Source organism: Lampris incognitus, chromosome 8 (genome assembly GCF_029633865.1).
Source record: "Lampris incognitus isolate fLamInc1 chromosome 8, fLamInc1.hap2, whole genome shotgun sequence".
In the NCBI taxonomy this organism is placed as follows: domain Eukaryota; kingdom Metazoa; phylum Chordata; class Actinopteri; order Lampriformes; family Lampridae; genus Lampris; species Lampris incognitus.
The window spans coordinates 18,723,663-18,741,745 of NC_079218.1; the positions used below are offsets into that span (position 1 = coordinate 18,723,663).

At 43.6% G+C, this 18,083-nt stretch overlaps 1 protein-coding gene across 1 annotated transcript; it reads right to left on the reverse strand.

The window, feature by feature from the left end:
• Positions 1 to 3,176: 3,176 nt before the first annotated feature.
• Positions 3,177 to 4,023, reverse strand: gsx1 (GS homeobox 1). Its single transcript, XM_056284459.1, has 2 exons — positions 3,648 to 4,023; positions 3,177 to 3,526 (listed from the first exon to the last, which is right to left on the reverse strand). The coding sequence occupies exons 1-2, from the start codon at positions 4,021 to 4,023 to the stop codon at positions 3,177 to 3,179; spliced, it is 726 nt and encodes a 241-aa protein (XP_056140434.1).
• Positions 4,024 to 18,083: the final 14,060 nt, after the last annotated feature.

An 18,083-nucleotide genomic window follows, 5' to 3' on the forward strand; every position in this document is an offset into this window, starting at 1 on the left:
CCGTCTAAACGCTGCAAAGATGAGATCGTATTAAACTTATTGAAATCTCAAGAGACAACATGGAGAGGCAACACGATAACTCCTGGTTTGTAACCGCATGCAAGTGAGACCGAGGAGAAAGACAAGTGCCCAATCTGCCCGTGCACCCACACTACAGCTTAAAAGAATATATATATTTATTTTTTTTCAAAATGTGAAGAAAAGTTATGATCATGGGTCGCTAATTGTGAAATTTCCTTGTTGAATGTTGGACTCAAACTAAGTTTAAACTGCCGCTGAGCGTGCAGTGCCACAGCGAGCCACGCGGGTCCCACAGCTCCCTCTCTCCCTCTCTCTCCCTCTCATTGAGAAGCCACGTGTCCGTTTCCAAAGCCTCTCCAACTTAACCACCTCCTTTGTACGACTAACCCACATCGGCAGCGTCCCTCCACATAAAGGGATTTGCAATTTCAAGATATTTCAGCTTAAATGTTTTTGACAGTTCCCTCGCTTTTACTTCGGCTTGGTTATTTTAACTGTGCCAAATGGGTCACCTTGGGTTGCTGTCTGCGCGCAAAGGGCTTTTGCGCGCATTCAGTCTGAATTTTTTCCAACTTTCCTTGACGGGGAAACCAGCTGCTGGTCGTGAAAAGACGGCTTATTAATTGTCCTTTGTCATGCAGAATTGCTTGATTTCTAAAGAAACGTACAAAGGGCTCTTTTTCAGGATTCAAGTATTTTGTTTCGTGCGTATTTTCAAACCATCGAATCAGCTGCAGCGCCGCGCCGTCTACCAGACTCTCAGGTACTGACGGCCTGCTCCCTTTGTCCCCTTTTAATGCTGTTGTAAATCGTGCAGACTGATTTGTTACAAGCTGTTCTTTTAATCTGATAGATAAGAGACATGTCAAAGAAAGGCCGTAAATAAAAAATTAGTCGGAATAAAGACAAGGGCGAGTCTGCTAGATGGGCGCCTGTTGACTCAAGCGGCTCTCGAGCGTCAGGCGAGCCCTCTCCTCAGCCCCGTCGAGGTTACGTCAACAATTCGCTTTTCTTCTTTTTTAAAAAAGACACCACGGACTCTTTTGCTTCAATGAATTGATCGGCACAAAATTAAGAATAAATAAATTGGGCATTTGGAGCACCGAGCGTATATAAGCTCCCCCAGGGCGCATACCCCCGGGGCTATTGAATGGATAAAGGGCGCTTTGCAGAGGACCAAGTGAGCAAAATGGGGCTCTATGGTGCAATTAACAAAATAGTCTAATCCCATATCTTAACAAATGCAAATATTGGGAGTTTTGTTAAAATGGTTAAGTGAACGATTAAATTAAAGTTTACAAGTGAAGCCTCACATCCCGAAAGATACAATGATGCAGATAATACGCGGCTCCCTATTTAAGGATAGTTTTTTGTTGTCAGCGGAGTCTGGTCATACGTTTCTGAGGAAGCCAACACAATTTAAACACTATTGCACGTAATATATTTAATTTGGAGACGCAGCCGGTGAGCCAGTGAGCCTCACGAGCGGTGCGTAAAATGGACGGGAAACCGCGGGCTTCTCACAGCAACCCCCTAGAAAACATGCTCCTTTATTTGGGCTGATTTGTAGAATTCACATAAATCATACTTCTACCTCTGCATTATTTGTCATTATTTGCATGGGACTGCCTATATTCTGAGGTAAAAAGTTCAATCGTGACATTTATAATGTAGTGCTGCCGAGTAAATTTATGCCACGTACTATTTTGCAAGTTACATGCTGTCCAAACCTTGTCTTGGTTTGGTTGGGATTGGAGACACACACACACAACTCCAAACTATTACACCAGTATTCTTTCAAAAAGTTGGGTTTTATGTCTGGAATGGGGTTTTCAGAGGGAATAAAACGCACCTGTAAATCATAAAATGGACACGTTGACCGGACCGTTGCCTTGACAATGTAGCAATGTAGCAAAGTAACAATGTAACAATGTTGCGAAGTAACAACGTAACAATGTGGGTTGCGGACCTCAAACTGTAATTCTCCCACATTTGTTTTTCACGTCCATACAAACAATTGGGCTTTGCGCACTCTCGATTCACTGCTGTACAAACCGTATAGCAATGATTAATTCAGTCACACGACAGTTCAGATGGAGCTCCGGCTGGCCCGACTGTGGTCTGAGTGTCCCCTTGGGACCATAATGAATTAAACAATACATATTACGCATCTCATAGAAAAAATTTAACCTAAAAAGCATGTTGCACGCAGCCTTTCTTTCTTGTCACCACAGTCTTTCACTATTTCAGTTTGGGGTTTTTTCCCCTCCTCATAACCCTTTGGTCAAATCACCCTTGCGCATAGCAGCCTTCACGTAAACAGCATCACAAGCTGGTGTGCGGATAGGAAGGGTTTGGTGTAATGTGTAAATAAGTTTGATGCTTAAAAATAAAACAAACTGCACGTTTAGACTTGTTGCCATACGCAGTATACGCAGATGTGCTTATAGGCGTATGGGGTATGTGGACTGTTCGCTGCGTTATTCCTACTTGTCTGGTTATTGTACCCCAACACGATTTGGGGGTTATTTTCTTCCCACATATACGGTTCCAGCCCCGCCGCGCGCTCCCAGCGGCGCGCAAAAGTGAAGTGTGTGACTCAGAAGACAACGCAGGCCACACTTCTTATTAGAAATACCTTTTTTTTATTTATGTGTCAACATTCTTAAATAAATAAATACTTTTTTTTCAATTACACTGAAGAGATAATTTCAGACTTATATCAATGATGTGACAAAGGACATTTCTATTATCTTTTTTTTGTTTTGTCACAGTACCATCCACAAAGAATGAATCTAATCAGTTTTCATCACGTATACAAAATACGGCTTTAACCCCCCCAACCCCCCCCCAAATAATGCTAATAAACAAATGGTGCTATTCATCTTTGTCATTTGGATATGTCGTTACAAATATGCCGGGCCATATTTACGGGCTTGGCAACAACAGTTGGACCGTTTTCAGAAAAGAAAAAAAACCTACATACAAGACGTACAACATGTACACAGCTATACAACAAGTCAGGGCAACTCCCTGATCATATATTCTCTTCCTATGTACACACGACTGAACACAGTTTGAACAGTCTTTTGTTTTTTGGGGCTGCATTCAGAGTTTCAAACCGACGGCCGGGCTCTTGCGCGCTCAGGCCACACTCAAGGGGAGACGGAGAGGTCCACGTCCTCTTTGTCGGACGACGAGGGAGATACCGGGATGTCGTCCTCCTCCTCCGAGCACCTCGCCGACGACACCGAGGAGCACTTGCAGCTGTGCGCGCCAGTCCTGTGCCCGCTGCTCTTGCCCTCCTTTTTGTGCTTCACCCTGCGATTCTGGAACCAGATTTTCACTTGTTTCTCGGACAAGTTCAGATACGTGGCGATCTCGATGCGTCTCAGTCTGGACAGGTACATGTTGGAGGTGAACTCTCTCTCCAGCTCCAGAAGTTGCGTGCTGGTGAAGGCCGTGCGCATGCGCTTGCTGCTCTGAAGTTTGCCGCTGTTGTTCTCTGCGGGAAATAACACAACACGGTTAATCGTGGAAGACGGTGTGAAAGTGCGGGGGAAACGGGACGTGCGGGAGTCGGGTACACATTGCGCAAACTGGCGGACGCTTAAGAGGCTACTCACCGATGGAGATGCAGTGGAACTGCCGCGGGTCCGGGACTGAATACGCGGCTTGGTAAATCCCCGGAGCGTGGCTGAGGTTAACGCCGTTGGAGGAGGCGTGCTGCCTCGATAAGGCGGAGTGGCAATACTGTGATCCGAAGGCGGGGAAGGAAGCCTTCAGGAGGGGCAAGGCCGGCGGGGACGGGTGCAGCTGAGAGGCGGTCACGCACAGCGGACAGAAGCAGAGCAGCCCCGCTTTCCTGGAGTGGCAGGAGCCCTGCAGCGCGTGAGGGTGAGACGAGTGCATGGCGTAGGGGAATACGGGTGGGTTGTTTTCGTTTCCCTTGTCGTTGGCCTCCCTTAAAATCAAGGAATCCACGAGGAAAGACCTGGGCATCTTCGCTCGCTTTGGTGGTGGGGGTTCAGTCCGGATGAAGTTGGGAGCCACCGCGTTGTGTGTGAAGCGCTCGCCTGGAGGGTGGACAGCGAAGTGGTGCTGAAGCGTCGCGGTTGCTCCTATATATACCAAAGTGTCGACTCGGTTCGGCCATGTGACGGTTACGCTGCAAGCGCCTGAGAGCACTCAATAGGGTTTTGTGCCTTTCTCTCGGCATTCCCACTGCACGCTTCCCCATTATTTCACTTGTTAACTAAATGAACTGCATAATGTAGTCTATTCTTGTCAGCCCCACCCACGCCGCAAGAGGCGGCACTGCCCCATTCTCCTTTTTATCATCACTCTCATTTTATCATCGCTATAGCATACATTTGAGAAAGCAAAAAAAAAAACCAAATCTGTCAAATTTGGAAAGCTAGTATAGCCTCGCTTGGACTCAGAACTGAGGATCTCCGGGATGTGGTGGCTATGTGGATTTAAGTGGGTTTCTAGGTCTGTGCGCCCGCCTCAGACATCCGTGGGAGCACGAAGAAACTTTTCACAGCTCCACAGGTGTATTTTTTACATTTCTTTTTGGTCTTTCCTCTAATAATTCGAGCATCTTATTGGTGACATCGCTTTGGTATTTTTTAACGTTATGTTCAGTTACCCCGGTATCCCGGACACGAGAGAGAGAGAGAGAGAGAGAGAGAGAGAGAGAGAGAGAGAGAGAGAGAGAGAGAGAGAGAGAGAGAGAGAGAGAGAGAGAGAGAGAGAGAGAGTAAGGCCGTCCAGATGGGTAAACTGATGTGAAAAATTCTGCGTCTTTCTATATTTGCAAAATTTTGGAAACATCTATTTTGGGCGCTTTCTGAAGAAACAGAGTGGCCCAATGAGAATATGTATATATGCATATATGCATTTCATCTAGGGCTGAGCTCAAACAGATTCTATAGCCGAATTTAAAAGTATTGAGTATAAATGCATAGCCGTTTTAAGGTTAATGTGTCATTTCTGGGCACACACACACACACACACACACACACACAAAAAGGGACAAGTCATCGCCTTAAGGCAACGCTGTTAAAGACCAGTGATTAATTCCTTTGCTCGGGCCCCTGCCGAGCCGGGGGAAAGAATATGTAAAAATAACCAGGTTTTCACTTGCCGGCCCTTATTGAATGTCATTGTGGGGAGTTGTGAATGAGAGAGAAAGAGACTCGAATTAAAGTGTGTGACAGCGGCGGATAGACGCACACAAAGGCGACTCTGTCATAGAGAGGCCGAATGCGCGGCGCGTGAAGCCCCCGCCTCGCTCTGATTGAATTAAGTAATAGGAAAACATTTTCTTTCACTTTAGCCGCTCCGAGCGAGACCTTCAAAGGGAGGCCGTCCAGAATGTGTGAGTAAACAGTGAAACGCCACTTTTCTTCTTCCTCCTCCTACCGGGTTTTGGCTATTTTTTCGCCCCCGCTGTATGTGTAACGTGAGGGGCAAATCGTTTAGATAGGCCTGTTAGATGATAACAGCAAATACTCCATTATAACGGTGGTAATTAAAAAAGAAGAAGAGGGAGATCAGAGTAACCAGAGCGACCCGGTATGCCGGGGCGTTATAAGGCGGATGTGCGCAGCGCTCTCGCAGCCTGTGTGGGATCCCCGACGTCTTCGCGTGATCGCCACGTTCTCAACCCTCCACGGGCCCAGCCGCGAACACGCGGGACTGCGGCAGGAAACTCAACTGTCCCGCGCGCGCTCCAAGTCTCCGGCCAGATCCGTTACTTCAGTGTGACACGTGGGGGACGCGCACAGCAGCTCGGCGTGCTGCAGAACCGCGACTTATAAGCATAAACGAGTCATTTAGGAGACACACATATATATATATAAAAGATCAGTTTTAGTGCGCGTGACCATCTCCACACCATACATAACTTTTGAGAAGCAACAAGCCCACCAGCGAGGGGGGCTTTTCGGCTCAGGGGGACTGTGTGATATCTCATTAATCCATGATAACGTTACACCGAAAGGTATCAGCTTCACTCAACTGTAATCTTGCAGAACAGGTAGGCCTATAATTAGGACCCTACTATTAGGACGAATTAGGGAGAACAATAAAGTAGGAATTTAAACAAGTTGTACAGATAGTGAGTCACGAGTAGGGATGTTTTTTATAAATAGACCAGTAACAGGCAGTGTTTTACTCCTGCACTCCCAGCTGTGCAACGTCTACGGTGGTCTTTAATTATGGGCGATATAAGGGTTTAAGATTTCTTCATAACAACAAAACAATCAATCGCAAGTATTGTCATCATGCATTTAATCTAATGGATTAATGAACTGTTCTGCGCGTGATCCGCAAGTGTGCTGAGGTACGAGTGAAGAGCCACAACAAAATACAAGTCTCATTTTCTGACACGCAGCCCACAGACGCAGCTCAGACGCAGACGTGCCGGACCGGAAGTCTGGCGTGTCTCGAGGCGTACAGCTATCGCCTAACATAGAGATATCATCAAAGGCCCCTAGTTCTCGGATTGTGGTACACACAGCAGTCACCCCCGTGGTTAGGAATAGAGGTTTCATGGGTCGTCACGCAGGGAGGCTCATCCCAATTTGCCATCTCGACTGGAGACTGACAAATAGTTTTGACCTCCCTCTGGAGGCGCGGGCCAGAAGTGCAAAGAATCTCATTGGGCGTAATGACTTGTTACTGAGATAAATAACCGAGGGAGATAGCCCACTCGTGCCACCACGATCCTATTACACCCTGCACCGCTTCTAAACTCCGGGAAAAGCATGCCTTTTTCTTTTTCTCTTTTTTTCCAAGATACTTATGCAATTTTTTGACTCATATCCTTTCTCTCTCTCTCTCTCTCTCTCTCTCTCTCTCTCTCTCTGTGTGCCGAGTGCTAAACAATTTTTACATTAATTGAAATAATGTTACCAGTTTTCAAGAGGATTAGAAATGGGAAAAAAATCGCAAACTTAAGAGAGAATGTGCATTATTTATTGCATATTAAATACCAACAATGGCCCGTCACTCAAACCCAGCCGGGGCGATAACGCGGCCCGGTGCCTGCATGCCTGCTGTGCCGTTTGAGGGGACCGTTTTCAAGGGCTTTTATGTAATTATATATCCAAAGATCTCGTGCCTGATGACATAAAGAGAGAGTGGTCTGTTTATGGAGATGTAGTCAATATCTCCTTTTCTTTTAGTATGAATAATTCATAGTTTAAGACACTATCCCCCCGCACTTAATATGTACACACACACTTAAACACCCACACATGTCTGATACAAATGATGGTTTTAGCTGACAGTGTAACAGGATTTAAGGTCCCAGTGGGGTTTGGGCCAAGCCGCGGATGGGCGCTGTGACTGTCGACGTGACACAGAGGGCCGGCTGCCCCTCCTAATCTCACCCTAAGGCAACTTCACAGACTCAAGATCCCGCTGCACCTCTATGGACACACAAAGGCCTGATTATCATTCATATGCTCACCAGAGCAACCAGCCCAACAGATAACAGATGACAAGTAAGTACCGGCTGAATAGTGCAATATGTTTAGGCTGCAGCAGGCTACATACGTAGGCGCTAATGAATCCTTAAGCGAGACAGCGAGGGGCAGGAGGACAGATAGACACTGAGATGGTGATTTTATGGTGGCATTGTTTGACAGAAATGAGGGTGCGACAGGTGAACACAGTCATGTAGATAAAGAACTCGTTTCTATCATTATTTTGGCATGATGTGATGTAAAAGCACCTCTTGAGCAACAACATAGAGCTGTAGCCCCATCTTTTGATATATAAAGGGGTGCTTTATTCAAAAAGACACGAAATATATGAATGTTAGATCTGAAATGTGTCAACGCATGGCAAAGATGTTGCTTTTTTCCCCCCTCTCAAAATGTCATTGTATGGCTTGGAAAAAACATTATAATAGATTCATCATTGTGGGGGATAAGCATGCAGAGAAATATTGTATGGGAATGTAGTGACGAAAAACCCCTCATGTATGTTTATGTGTAGGAGAGGATGCTGCAAGAAGACTTTCTCTTGTCACATCGACTGCATCCACTCACACCTTTTTTTAAGAAAGCGGGATGAACCGGAAATAACAAATACATACAAAAAGGCAAACAATATTTTGCGGACAGTGGATACGTCAACATTTTACACAGTTTACATTAAAAAAAAAGAGGAAACAGCCGATTTCATGATCCTTAGAAGTAAAAATAAATAAATAAAAATAAAGGCTTTAGATAATTAAGTGTTGATTCATGACTATTGAGGTCTCCCTCCAAGGTTGTGATTAGGACTTCTCTGTTACATGTCCACAAGCCAAGCATAGCAACCATACACATTTCTGACAAACAACATAACAACTTTACTCAGCAGGCCGTGAAAGAGAAGCATGAAAATCATATTTGTTCTGTATATACAATTATCCACACTGGTTTTAAAGAAAGATGTTTCCTCCTACACATGATGATTTCAGATGGCATATTCAGAATCAGAATCAGAGTCATCTCTATTGGGCAAGTGTGCTGATGCACACAAGGAGTTTGACTCCAGTTCACAGCAGGTTCTAACACTTGCACACATCACTCATGCAAAACAAAAACAAAACAAAAACAAAACAAACAACAAACAAACAACAAACATAAAAAAAACCCAAGAAGAAATAAACGGAACAACGAACAGGAGATCAGAGGCAAGCATGTATGCACAACAGGTATGTCACTACTATACAGAGTTTTGTTATGGCTGAATCATCAACAACCTATGCCCATATATTATACCATGTTGCTTATATACTATACTGGCCATACACTATACCATATACCAATACCACAACTCCATAACCTATCATGCCCCTATACAATACTATATACTCACACTATAGTACACTATATTATCTTATATATCAGAAGTACACACTTTATATTCACCTACCATCCACCAGAAAACTACATACTATATTATATTCCTATGTTATAACCACAAAAATAACAGCAATGATTTGTAACCAGTATACAGCAGTTTAATGTGTATTTATAATTGTACATTTGGATTGCACATCTGGTTCAATACTGATGACACTGTACTGCTCGAAGAGCAGCACAAGTTACCTTTCAGAAAGATGTTTTTATAAAGACGATGACTACTCGAATATAACAAGTTTACAAATAAACTAAATCTATACTTGTAAGGGAGCATGGTGAAGTGGTTTGAGTGATGCTGGTGATAAAAAAAATTGCATATCACACTTGCAAATTGAAAAAGATTGAGGACCCCTGTGACTTTATTCTGTTCAGGAGTCAAGAGATTTCCATGAGACAGACGTGTCAAATTTCCAGCGATTATCTACTTAGTGCACGTCTTTCCCCTCTCACAACGCTTTTCAGGTTGTTGGGTTTTTTTTGCAGATAATATCAGAGAAATTACAATGATCCCTATGAACAAATTTGGTAATCGCAGCGGCAAAGAGTTTGTATATAAGAAAGTACATAAAAAGTAGAGCGTACTTAAGATGATCATGTACTAATATCCCCGCACCTATTTCATACTCTCAAACCAACCAAATCCTCCTTGGATATCATTACCATCACCTTTTCCCTAGACACGGTCAGGTGATTCTGGCCTTGAACTTGATTGGTAAATCCGCATGACATCACCAATTGAAGTCTCAAAACAACCCAGGATATAGGAAAACATCTAATCACAAGCACTAAGCTGAAACAGGGAGTTTCAGATAGTGCTTCTTCTTTCAGAATTTTACATTTAGGATCATTTTCTGGTCAAAATACAAACTATGAGCTTTGAATTAAGAACCCCCCCCCAACTTTATCCAGCCAATTATCCTGTTCTTCCAAGCCACCCCGGTTGTTGAGCCACACACCCTGTTGATCCGGGGAGGGCTACAGACTACCACATTCTTCCTCCGATACATGTGGAGTCGCCAGCTGCTTCTTTTCACCTGACAGAGTTTCATCGGCGACATAGCACATGGGAGGATCACGCTATTCCCCCCAATTCTTTCTCACCCCTGAACAGGCACCCTGACCGCCCAAAGTACGGTGCAGTGAACAGGACACATACCCACATCTGGCTTCCCACCTGCAGACACGGCCAATTGTGTCTGTAGGGACACCCCACCAAGCCGGAGGTAACACTGGGGTTCGAACCAGCGAGAATTAAGAACTTTTTATATGACAAACCATGTCTCTTACTCTGGTCAATCACTGCCTCCATGAAAAAATGTGCAAAAGTTGTAAGACAACTTAGCCTTCAACAATGATTGAACATTGATCTTGTATATTGTTTCGGCCATCTATTCAGCAACAATGCGTCTACCTTAAATGATGATGTTTGAATGCTGAATCGACATTATGCCCATGTACACTCAAGAGTGGGAAATTGTTGTTAGATGAAGCTCATTTGAGTTCCCCGTCTGTTTGTGGACTGGAAATAAACCAAGGCCTTAAAAATGTCCAATTTGGTGACACTAGGCTGACATCGCTGTTGTTTGCAGATGATGTAGTCCTTTTTGGCCTTGTCAGTCAATAAACTCCTGTTTGCATTGGAACTGTTTGCTAGCAGATATAACATATTTAGCAAAAGGGTCAGCACCTCAAAATATTAGACCTCTGTCTGCTCTCAGAGATAAAGTTGACTTGTCATTATGGAAGGGAATTAGCAGATGTTAAATCTTTAGGTGTCTTTTTTTTTCATGATGAGGGAGGGTAAAAGGGATGATGAGGTTCACCAAAAGACAGGACGCGCCCTTCGATGGATGAGCAGTGACTTAAATACAAGCTAACCACAGTGAGGAGATTTGGGTAGTGACAGAGAGAATGAGGTCAAGGGCACAGGTTGCTGAAATGAGCTCTCTCCACAGGGCAATGCAGTTAAACCTTTTGTAAGACGGTGAGGAGAACAGCAATTCAAGAGGACCTCAGAGCTGAGCAGTCAGTTGAGCTGGCTTGATTGTTTGGTAATGATGCCCTGCAGTTACTTCCGTTTTGATCTGGGGAGAGCTGAATGGAAGAGGGAGCCATACGTGGACCAGGGTAGACTGAAAGGATTACATGTTTTGGCTAGCATGGGTGTCTCAGTCGGAATTCCCCTGGAGGAGCCTGTGCACACAGATGCTTTGGTTAAATCTGTTTGCTCTTCCACTACCATAAACTTCCTCCAGTTTCAGTCAAGAACCACAGATGAATGCACCTTTCAAAAAAAACAAAAAACAAAAACAAAACATATTTTGTGAGCAAAATTCCTCAGCCAAGCTCAATTTCTCCTTTTTTGGCCAGTGACAGAAAAAAAAGTTGTGAAAAACAAGCTAGGAGGTCTTTAAACTTACAAAACATACTTTAAACTTGCCCGTGTGACAATTGCAATCCACTTCGGCTATTGCGAGGGAAATGGCTTTCTACAAGAGTTGTTAGATACATAGAGCTTCTTTATAATGAAGCTACCTCAAAACCACAACACACCTTTAAATCACCTAGCTCTGAAGTTTGTGGCGGAGGTTTAGATGGTTGTATCATCTCATGTGGATTTAGGGGGGTAAACTGAAAGTTAGCGTCACATGGTTGTAACCTTGTGTTGCTCAAGGGTAGTTTATAGGGCCAACATAGAGAAATTATTATCACGATTCCAGCGACTCTGCAGTAATTTTACAGATGTAACTATGTGATCCCAAGTCTGTTTCTAATTAAGACTCTCTTTCAATGAGTAAATTTACATCTGATCAACATGTTATTACAGGAATTAGAAAGTACCAAAACTTGGCCCAAATGCATGTTGTCTTTTTTTTTTTTGCCTTAACTTTGTCCTTTCAGAGATAAGATCACTAATACATTGCTTGCCAATGTCTTTTACACTAATACCCGGTCAAATCAATGCACTTGATAAAACCTGAAAAATAAAACGTCTCTTGATTTTTGTCCCTCCTTAATCCTCTCTACAGCCCTCCTTCAAATACTTGTAAAAAGGGTTAAAAAGTCACTGCAAAGTTTCTTTTTTTCCCTTTGCCTTGAAGAACTAAATATTTTTGGATGATTTTAAATTTCCTTTTGATGTAAATCCATTGGTTATGGTATAGACGCGTCTCAAACATCCCCTTTGGCCTTATTCATATAAAAGCCTTGAAATCCTCTTCAAAGAGGGTTTTTTTTCCCCCTACCCAGTGGAGGTCAGTAGGCTATTACGTATGGCTGACTAACATTTTTCCAAATCGGCGGACTTTTGGCCTAGGAATAACAGGTCAAACCAATGAATTTAATGAACTCCCCCAGACACAATGAATGCCTCTTGCCATTTGAACCCTGATAAAGGGATACGGGCAGGTCAGCAAGGCCTTTCACAGGGTTTGTAAACACATGCAACAGAATGCAGTCACTCCAGTGTCGCTTCACAGTACTGGGGATGTCGGTGATTGCGCCTTCGTCCACAGTGCGCCTCCTTTGTTGCCCATTCTGTTTGTGTTTCTCTTTTCAGGACCACTTCCCAACTTGCAAAAGTTAAAAAAAAACGCCAGCTACTTTTCCGGTACCCCATGATCCTCTTTCCCCTCATCACGTTTTATGCTGTACGGTACGGAAAATGACGAAGCTGTACAGAAATGAGGAGAAAATAAAAAACAAAAACAAAGAATTTTAGCCTGTTTACTGTCCTCTGACACTAACTTTCTTCTCCTCCCTCCCTATATCATCTTTGCTTTTTTTGATCCTCCCCTCTTTCCCACCCTTCATTCAGTCCTCCCCATCTTTGATTGTCACTATTCCTCCCAGTGGGACATCAGAGAGCCTCCATCTTTGGCCCTCTGATGTCCCATCAGGCTTTCTGCAGCGGTTCTTGTAAAGAGAGGACATGGTAATAAAGTAAAAGGACAAGATGACAGAGGAGGGCAAGTTGTTATAAAAATGGCGACGCTTTGTTTGCATTAAAGTGCCATTTTGAAAAGTTTCAGTTGTCATGAGCTCGACTTCTACGACAGTATGACGGAGATAATGGCCAAAGCATTCTCGTGTGGCGCAGCTGCCGAGTCGTTTTGTGCCGCGTTGAGAAAAAGGCATCTTTCATCATATGGTATTTGTGTATTCACTTAATTGAGTCAATTGGAGAACCATGGGAAACCACTGAGGGGGGCCGGGGATGGGAGGGAGGGGGGTCAGAGAGTAAATGCAGGCGGTTGAGGCCCCGGAGTAATCATGTAACTATTACTCACTGATTTGAAACCAAAATTACTTTTATTTTGAAAGTCTTTGTATTGACTGCCAGGCCTTTAAGGGGAGCACTGAATCATCTCACTATAACATATCTATGAAACAGACAACAAACTCTGTTATTTCTTACTCTCCAAGTCTTTCTCATTAATAACCCCCTGTGGTTTGCCTCATTTCCTTTCCATTCATTGCACATTAGCCTCCTTTCAAGAGCCAATATTGTAATGGGCTTGCCTTAACTATAAATTTAAAAACTGCGGGATAGTCAGTGTTAACCTTTCAAATGTGTTTACTTATTACATTTTCCATTAAAACCTGTTTTGTGCAGCACAATATTGCATGCTGAGAGCTTTTCTTTCAAATAACTTGGCAAATTTATACAATAATATGAGATGACATTTAAATAATCCACATGGGAAACTAGAAAGGAGGTGTAAAACGAAATTTAAAAAATAAATAAATCTAGTTTTCTTATGTATCTGCTGTGAAAGTTAAGGTAGTCTACATTTTTTTTCCAAATGTCCAACTTTATTCAGTCTTGAGAGAAAGCAGCCGTTTCCTAGGTGAGAGCAACACTCTCATGGCAATGAATGAAAAATTTAAAGACATTTGCATAAGTAAGAAAAGCCCCTTGTATGATTTTCATAACCCAATATCTCCTTTTCTTCTAAAATTTCTATTGCAGGCTTTATGTTTCCCAATTCGCTTTTGTTTGCGTGTCTTCTATACATTTTGGCTGTTGCAACCACCCCCCCCCCAACATAAACACACACATACATGTATAACCTAATGACTTGGGTGATTGCACCTCTCTCTCTCTCACACACACACACACACACACACACACTGACCACAGCCTTTTGCCAGGAAGATATATAAACTCTGTTAAAAAAAACTTGGCGTTGGTTTACAATTATAAGTTAATATATCCATGAGGTTGCCACTGGTGACGGGTCACTGCCCATTTCACAGGGTCCGCCAGTTTTCTGCAGATGCGCCCCATTGAGGAGGCGACACGCGGCGGGACGCTGCTGGGAGGTGGCTACTACTTCTCCATTACCATAGAAACTAACACACTGGCTTTCAGCTGATCTAGGCCAGGGGTCCACTGACATCGACTTTCACACTACCCTGAGTCTCGACAAAACCTAAATGAACGTCGGCACTTTGAATAATACCCGTCTCTACTCAGTTCACGGGAAAGAACTGCCACAAAAAAGTATGATAAAGTTGACATACATAGATACAAGAATGTCGGACTGAGAGGCCAGTTTATCTGCCCAAGTTTGCAATCAAGTCATTCACTTCCTCTTAGTAAGAGCATAAAGCTGTGTGTGTGTGTGTGTGTGTGTGGGTGTGTGTGTGTGTGTGTGTGCGTCTGAGAGACAGAGAGAGACAGAGACAGATAGACAGACAGAGAAAGAGAGTGAGAGTGAGAGTGAGAGAGAGAGAGAGAGTATGTGTCTTTGTACTTGCAATATACATTAGTCACTTGTGCGCTTGTATTTTTGTGACCACACTTGATTTAGATGTCATAAAAAAAATCATAAAAGAATTGTCTTGAGGAAAAATGCACACATTGCATGCACATGTACAAATGAGCATTCTGGAAGATACCAGGTCATAGTTCACAACTGATACTCTCACCCCTGGCAGGTGCAGCCCATGAGTGAGAGGAGGCGGCCCCTCATCTCTCCCACCTCTTCACGCTGCTCAGCCACAGAAAGGGAGGGGTGTAAAAGGGTGCTCTCCAGAAAGCCATCACCTGCTCCCTCCACCCTAAAATCCCCACTAACTGTGCTGGGGTAGATACCCTACAAACCCAACTCTAATTTCTTCCAGACTCTGGTTAATGGGAGAAAGGGAGAATGAGGGATAGGAGCGAGAGAGCTGTGGAGAGATGGCAGTGGCTACAAGAGGGGAAGAAGCAGGGGGGAATTAGAAATGTCTGCCGTTAGCATCCAAGCAGTGAGGTGCAAGTTTTGTTGTTCATCTGTTTTGTTGTTTTGAGTAGAAATGCTTTCACTGGCAGCTAAATGTACATTTGTCATGGCAGTGAATTGGACTGGAAGAGGCTTTGAGTTTGGGTGGACAGAGAGCCCGAGGGTGAGGTTGTGTATTGATGGTTGCTCCTCCCAGCCTCTCCCAGATTCCCCCTCTATTGTGACTTTGAGTGAATGTATCCTCTTGCTAAGGGCACTGGAATGTGTCTTCTCAACGTCTGTGATGGATGGGGCCTTGTTTTGCACTCCTCTGCCCCGCCCACTGAATCCCTCTTTCTCTTCTTTGGGCTTTGACTCTTTCATCACATCCTTTTCTTCAACACCAATAAAAGTCACCGATTCTTCATCAACCGTTGTGCAGATCTGAGAGCCTCTGTTATTTTTCATCGGGAGTGTGTCACACATCACTATTCAGCCCCTCATTCAAACAAAAAAAGAAGCTTGCACTTAGGCAGAGGCAGGTGGAGACACGCATTTAGGAATTATTCCCAAATATTTTCCTAATATATACAGGCCGCATTGCTTTTTAGCCGTGCACTTGGTAATTCTTGTTGTTAACTAGCCATGGTTATTGGGAGCATCCAGTTTAGGTTGAACTTGCTTAAATTTGTTTTTCTTGAAAGTTATTATCTCTTCCTTTCTTCCCAGCAGTTTAAAAACCACACCTTTAAAAGATACAGCTAGAACAGACTGAACCCACCCCAAAATATTGTTCTGTGTCCTGTGATCATCTTTTTATGTCCTTTTACTAATACCGTTGGCAAATACACATTCTAGGGAGCAGGTAGTATCACCCAGTTTAAATAAAGTCACACTGTAAAACATGCATAAAGTTTGCATAAAGCATGGTGGTTTTTGTTCACTTGTTGAACTTGCAGATATTCGCGGATATAATGCAAACACAGTTAAGTGCCTTATGCATTGGGCTGCCTTGGGCCACTAGACCAGCGTGTATATGACATGGCACAGAATTAATATTAAGGGCTCCATTTTGTGAAACTGGGCACAAGCACAAACACAGGCGTGCTGGCACATGTGGGCATGCCCAATATATTTCTGGTAATTCGGTGACCAGAGGCACATGTGCAACCCTTGGCACAGTTGAGAAAAGGGTTGGGATTAGGATGAACACATTATAAGCAGGTGGATTTGGGGCAGGCTTCAGCTTGGCCCAATAAAATCAGAATGAGAATCAATCAGAATCATCAGACTCAGAATCATTAGACCCAGAATCCTACTTTAAATGCCAAGCACATGACATTTGTGCACTAGGAATTTGATGTGGCGAGCGTGGTGCTGTTGCTCCTCTCGTACCCTGTAGATGTGCTGTGCCACAGTGTATTGTCATTTTCCTGATGGATGAAGAGGGAAGCGCATCAGAACGGCTTCACAATCCTCTTCGGTTGACTGGAAGAATGAAATCTGACAGCGGTAAATATTTCCCTGTGCCACCTTTTTCTAACTATATACTCCATCCCTATGGATTGTGATATGACAAAATATATGTAATGTGAAGCATTATTCCTTACTGACATAAATGTCAAATTCCCAAGAGTGTTCTCATGTCATGCACAAGCCTACAGAGACCGACAGTGGACACCGGTCTTGGCTAGAGAATGCCCTGATCCTATGTCTCAGTGAAAGAATAAATCCTGTCCCTGTCACTGTTCTGATAGTAGAACTGACTGCTGTCCCATGAGAGTCCCGACCAGATATAGACAGTTAGTACTCATGTATACATCCCATTGGACCAGACAGACATCCACTATGCAGAGTGGCCCAGTGGTTAGCACTGTTGCCTCACAGCAAGAAAGCCCTGGGTTCGAACCCCAGGCTGCCCCAGGTCCTTGCTGTGTGGAGTTTGCATGCTCTCCCCATGTCTGCGTGGGTCTCCTCTGGGTGCTCTGGTTTCCTCCCATCATCAAAAAGACATGCATGTTAGGGTCAATACTCCTGTCTGTGCCCCTGACCAAGGCAATGGAAACGAAGAACTGGAGTTGGTCCCTGGGCACTGCGGCTGCCCACTGCTCCTAGCTACACAGCTAGGATGGGTTAAATGCAGAGAGTAAATTTCATTTATATGTATGTACAAAATGACTGACAAAGAGTATTCTATTCTATTCTATTCTATTGGGCTGAATTTTCCTGTACGTCAGCCCAAACATCATTGACGCTTGTCAAATTCAACAGCCAAACAGACATTTTTCTTCCTTCTGGTTAACTTTTACATAACCTTGTACTTGGGGAAATGCATAGGCTAATGTTGCACACTAAGACAGCATTTCCCATGAGAGGCTTTACAGAGAGCTGTTTAAAAAGTATTATTCAACAAGGCGTCGTTACACAAGAAGCTCCTAATGGGAGAGTGGCCATAAAATGAGTCATCAGCTCAGCCATCCTGCCCTTCCTCTGTGGCACTTCTCATCACACTTGAGAATGACATTATATGCTATTTAAAAAGACTCCCCCCTACTTACGTGTACTGGCAGCAACTTGCAAAGAGCTGAATGGTGTGAACTGTGAATACGGCTGTTTGTGTGGGAACAGGGGTATGTACTTACAGCTGTAGCTGTTGTTGATAGTGGTTAATGTAAAACCAAACTCAACAGACAGCGGTTTTAGATACTGAGCGATGCTCATGATTGCTCAACCATGTCTGAAAGAAAATGGGGAACTGAAATTAAGACATTAAAATGCATATTTCAATTGATAGGCCCAAACATTACACTGAACAACTTGAATTAATGACATAATGGTTGAGAATGTTTCAAATTGGGACAATGATGCTTTTGAGCCAGTGGTAGATGGGAATAAACTTCACACATTGTTGAGCAAACTTTCAAAG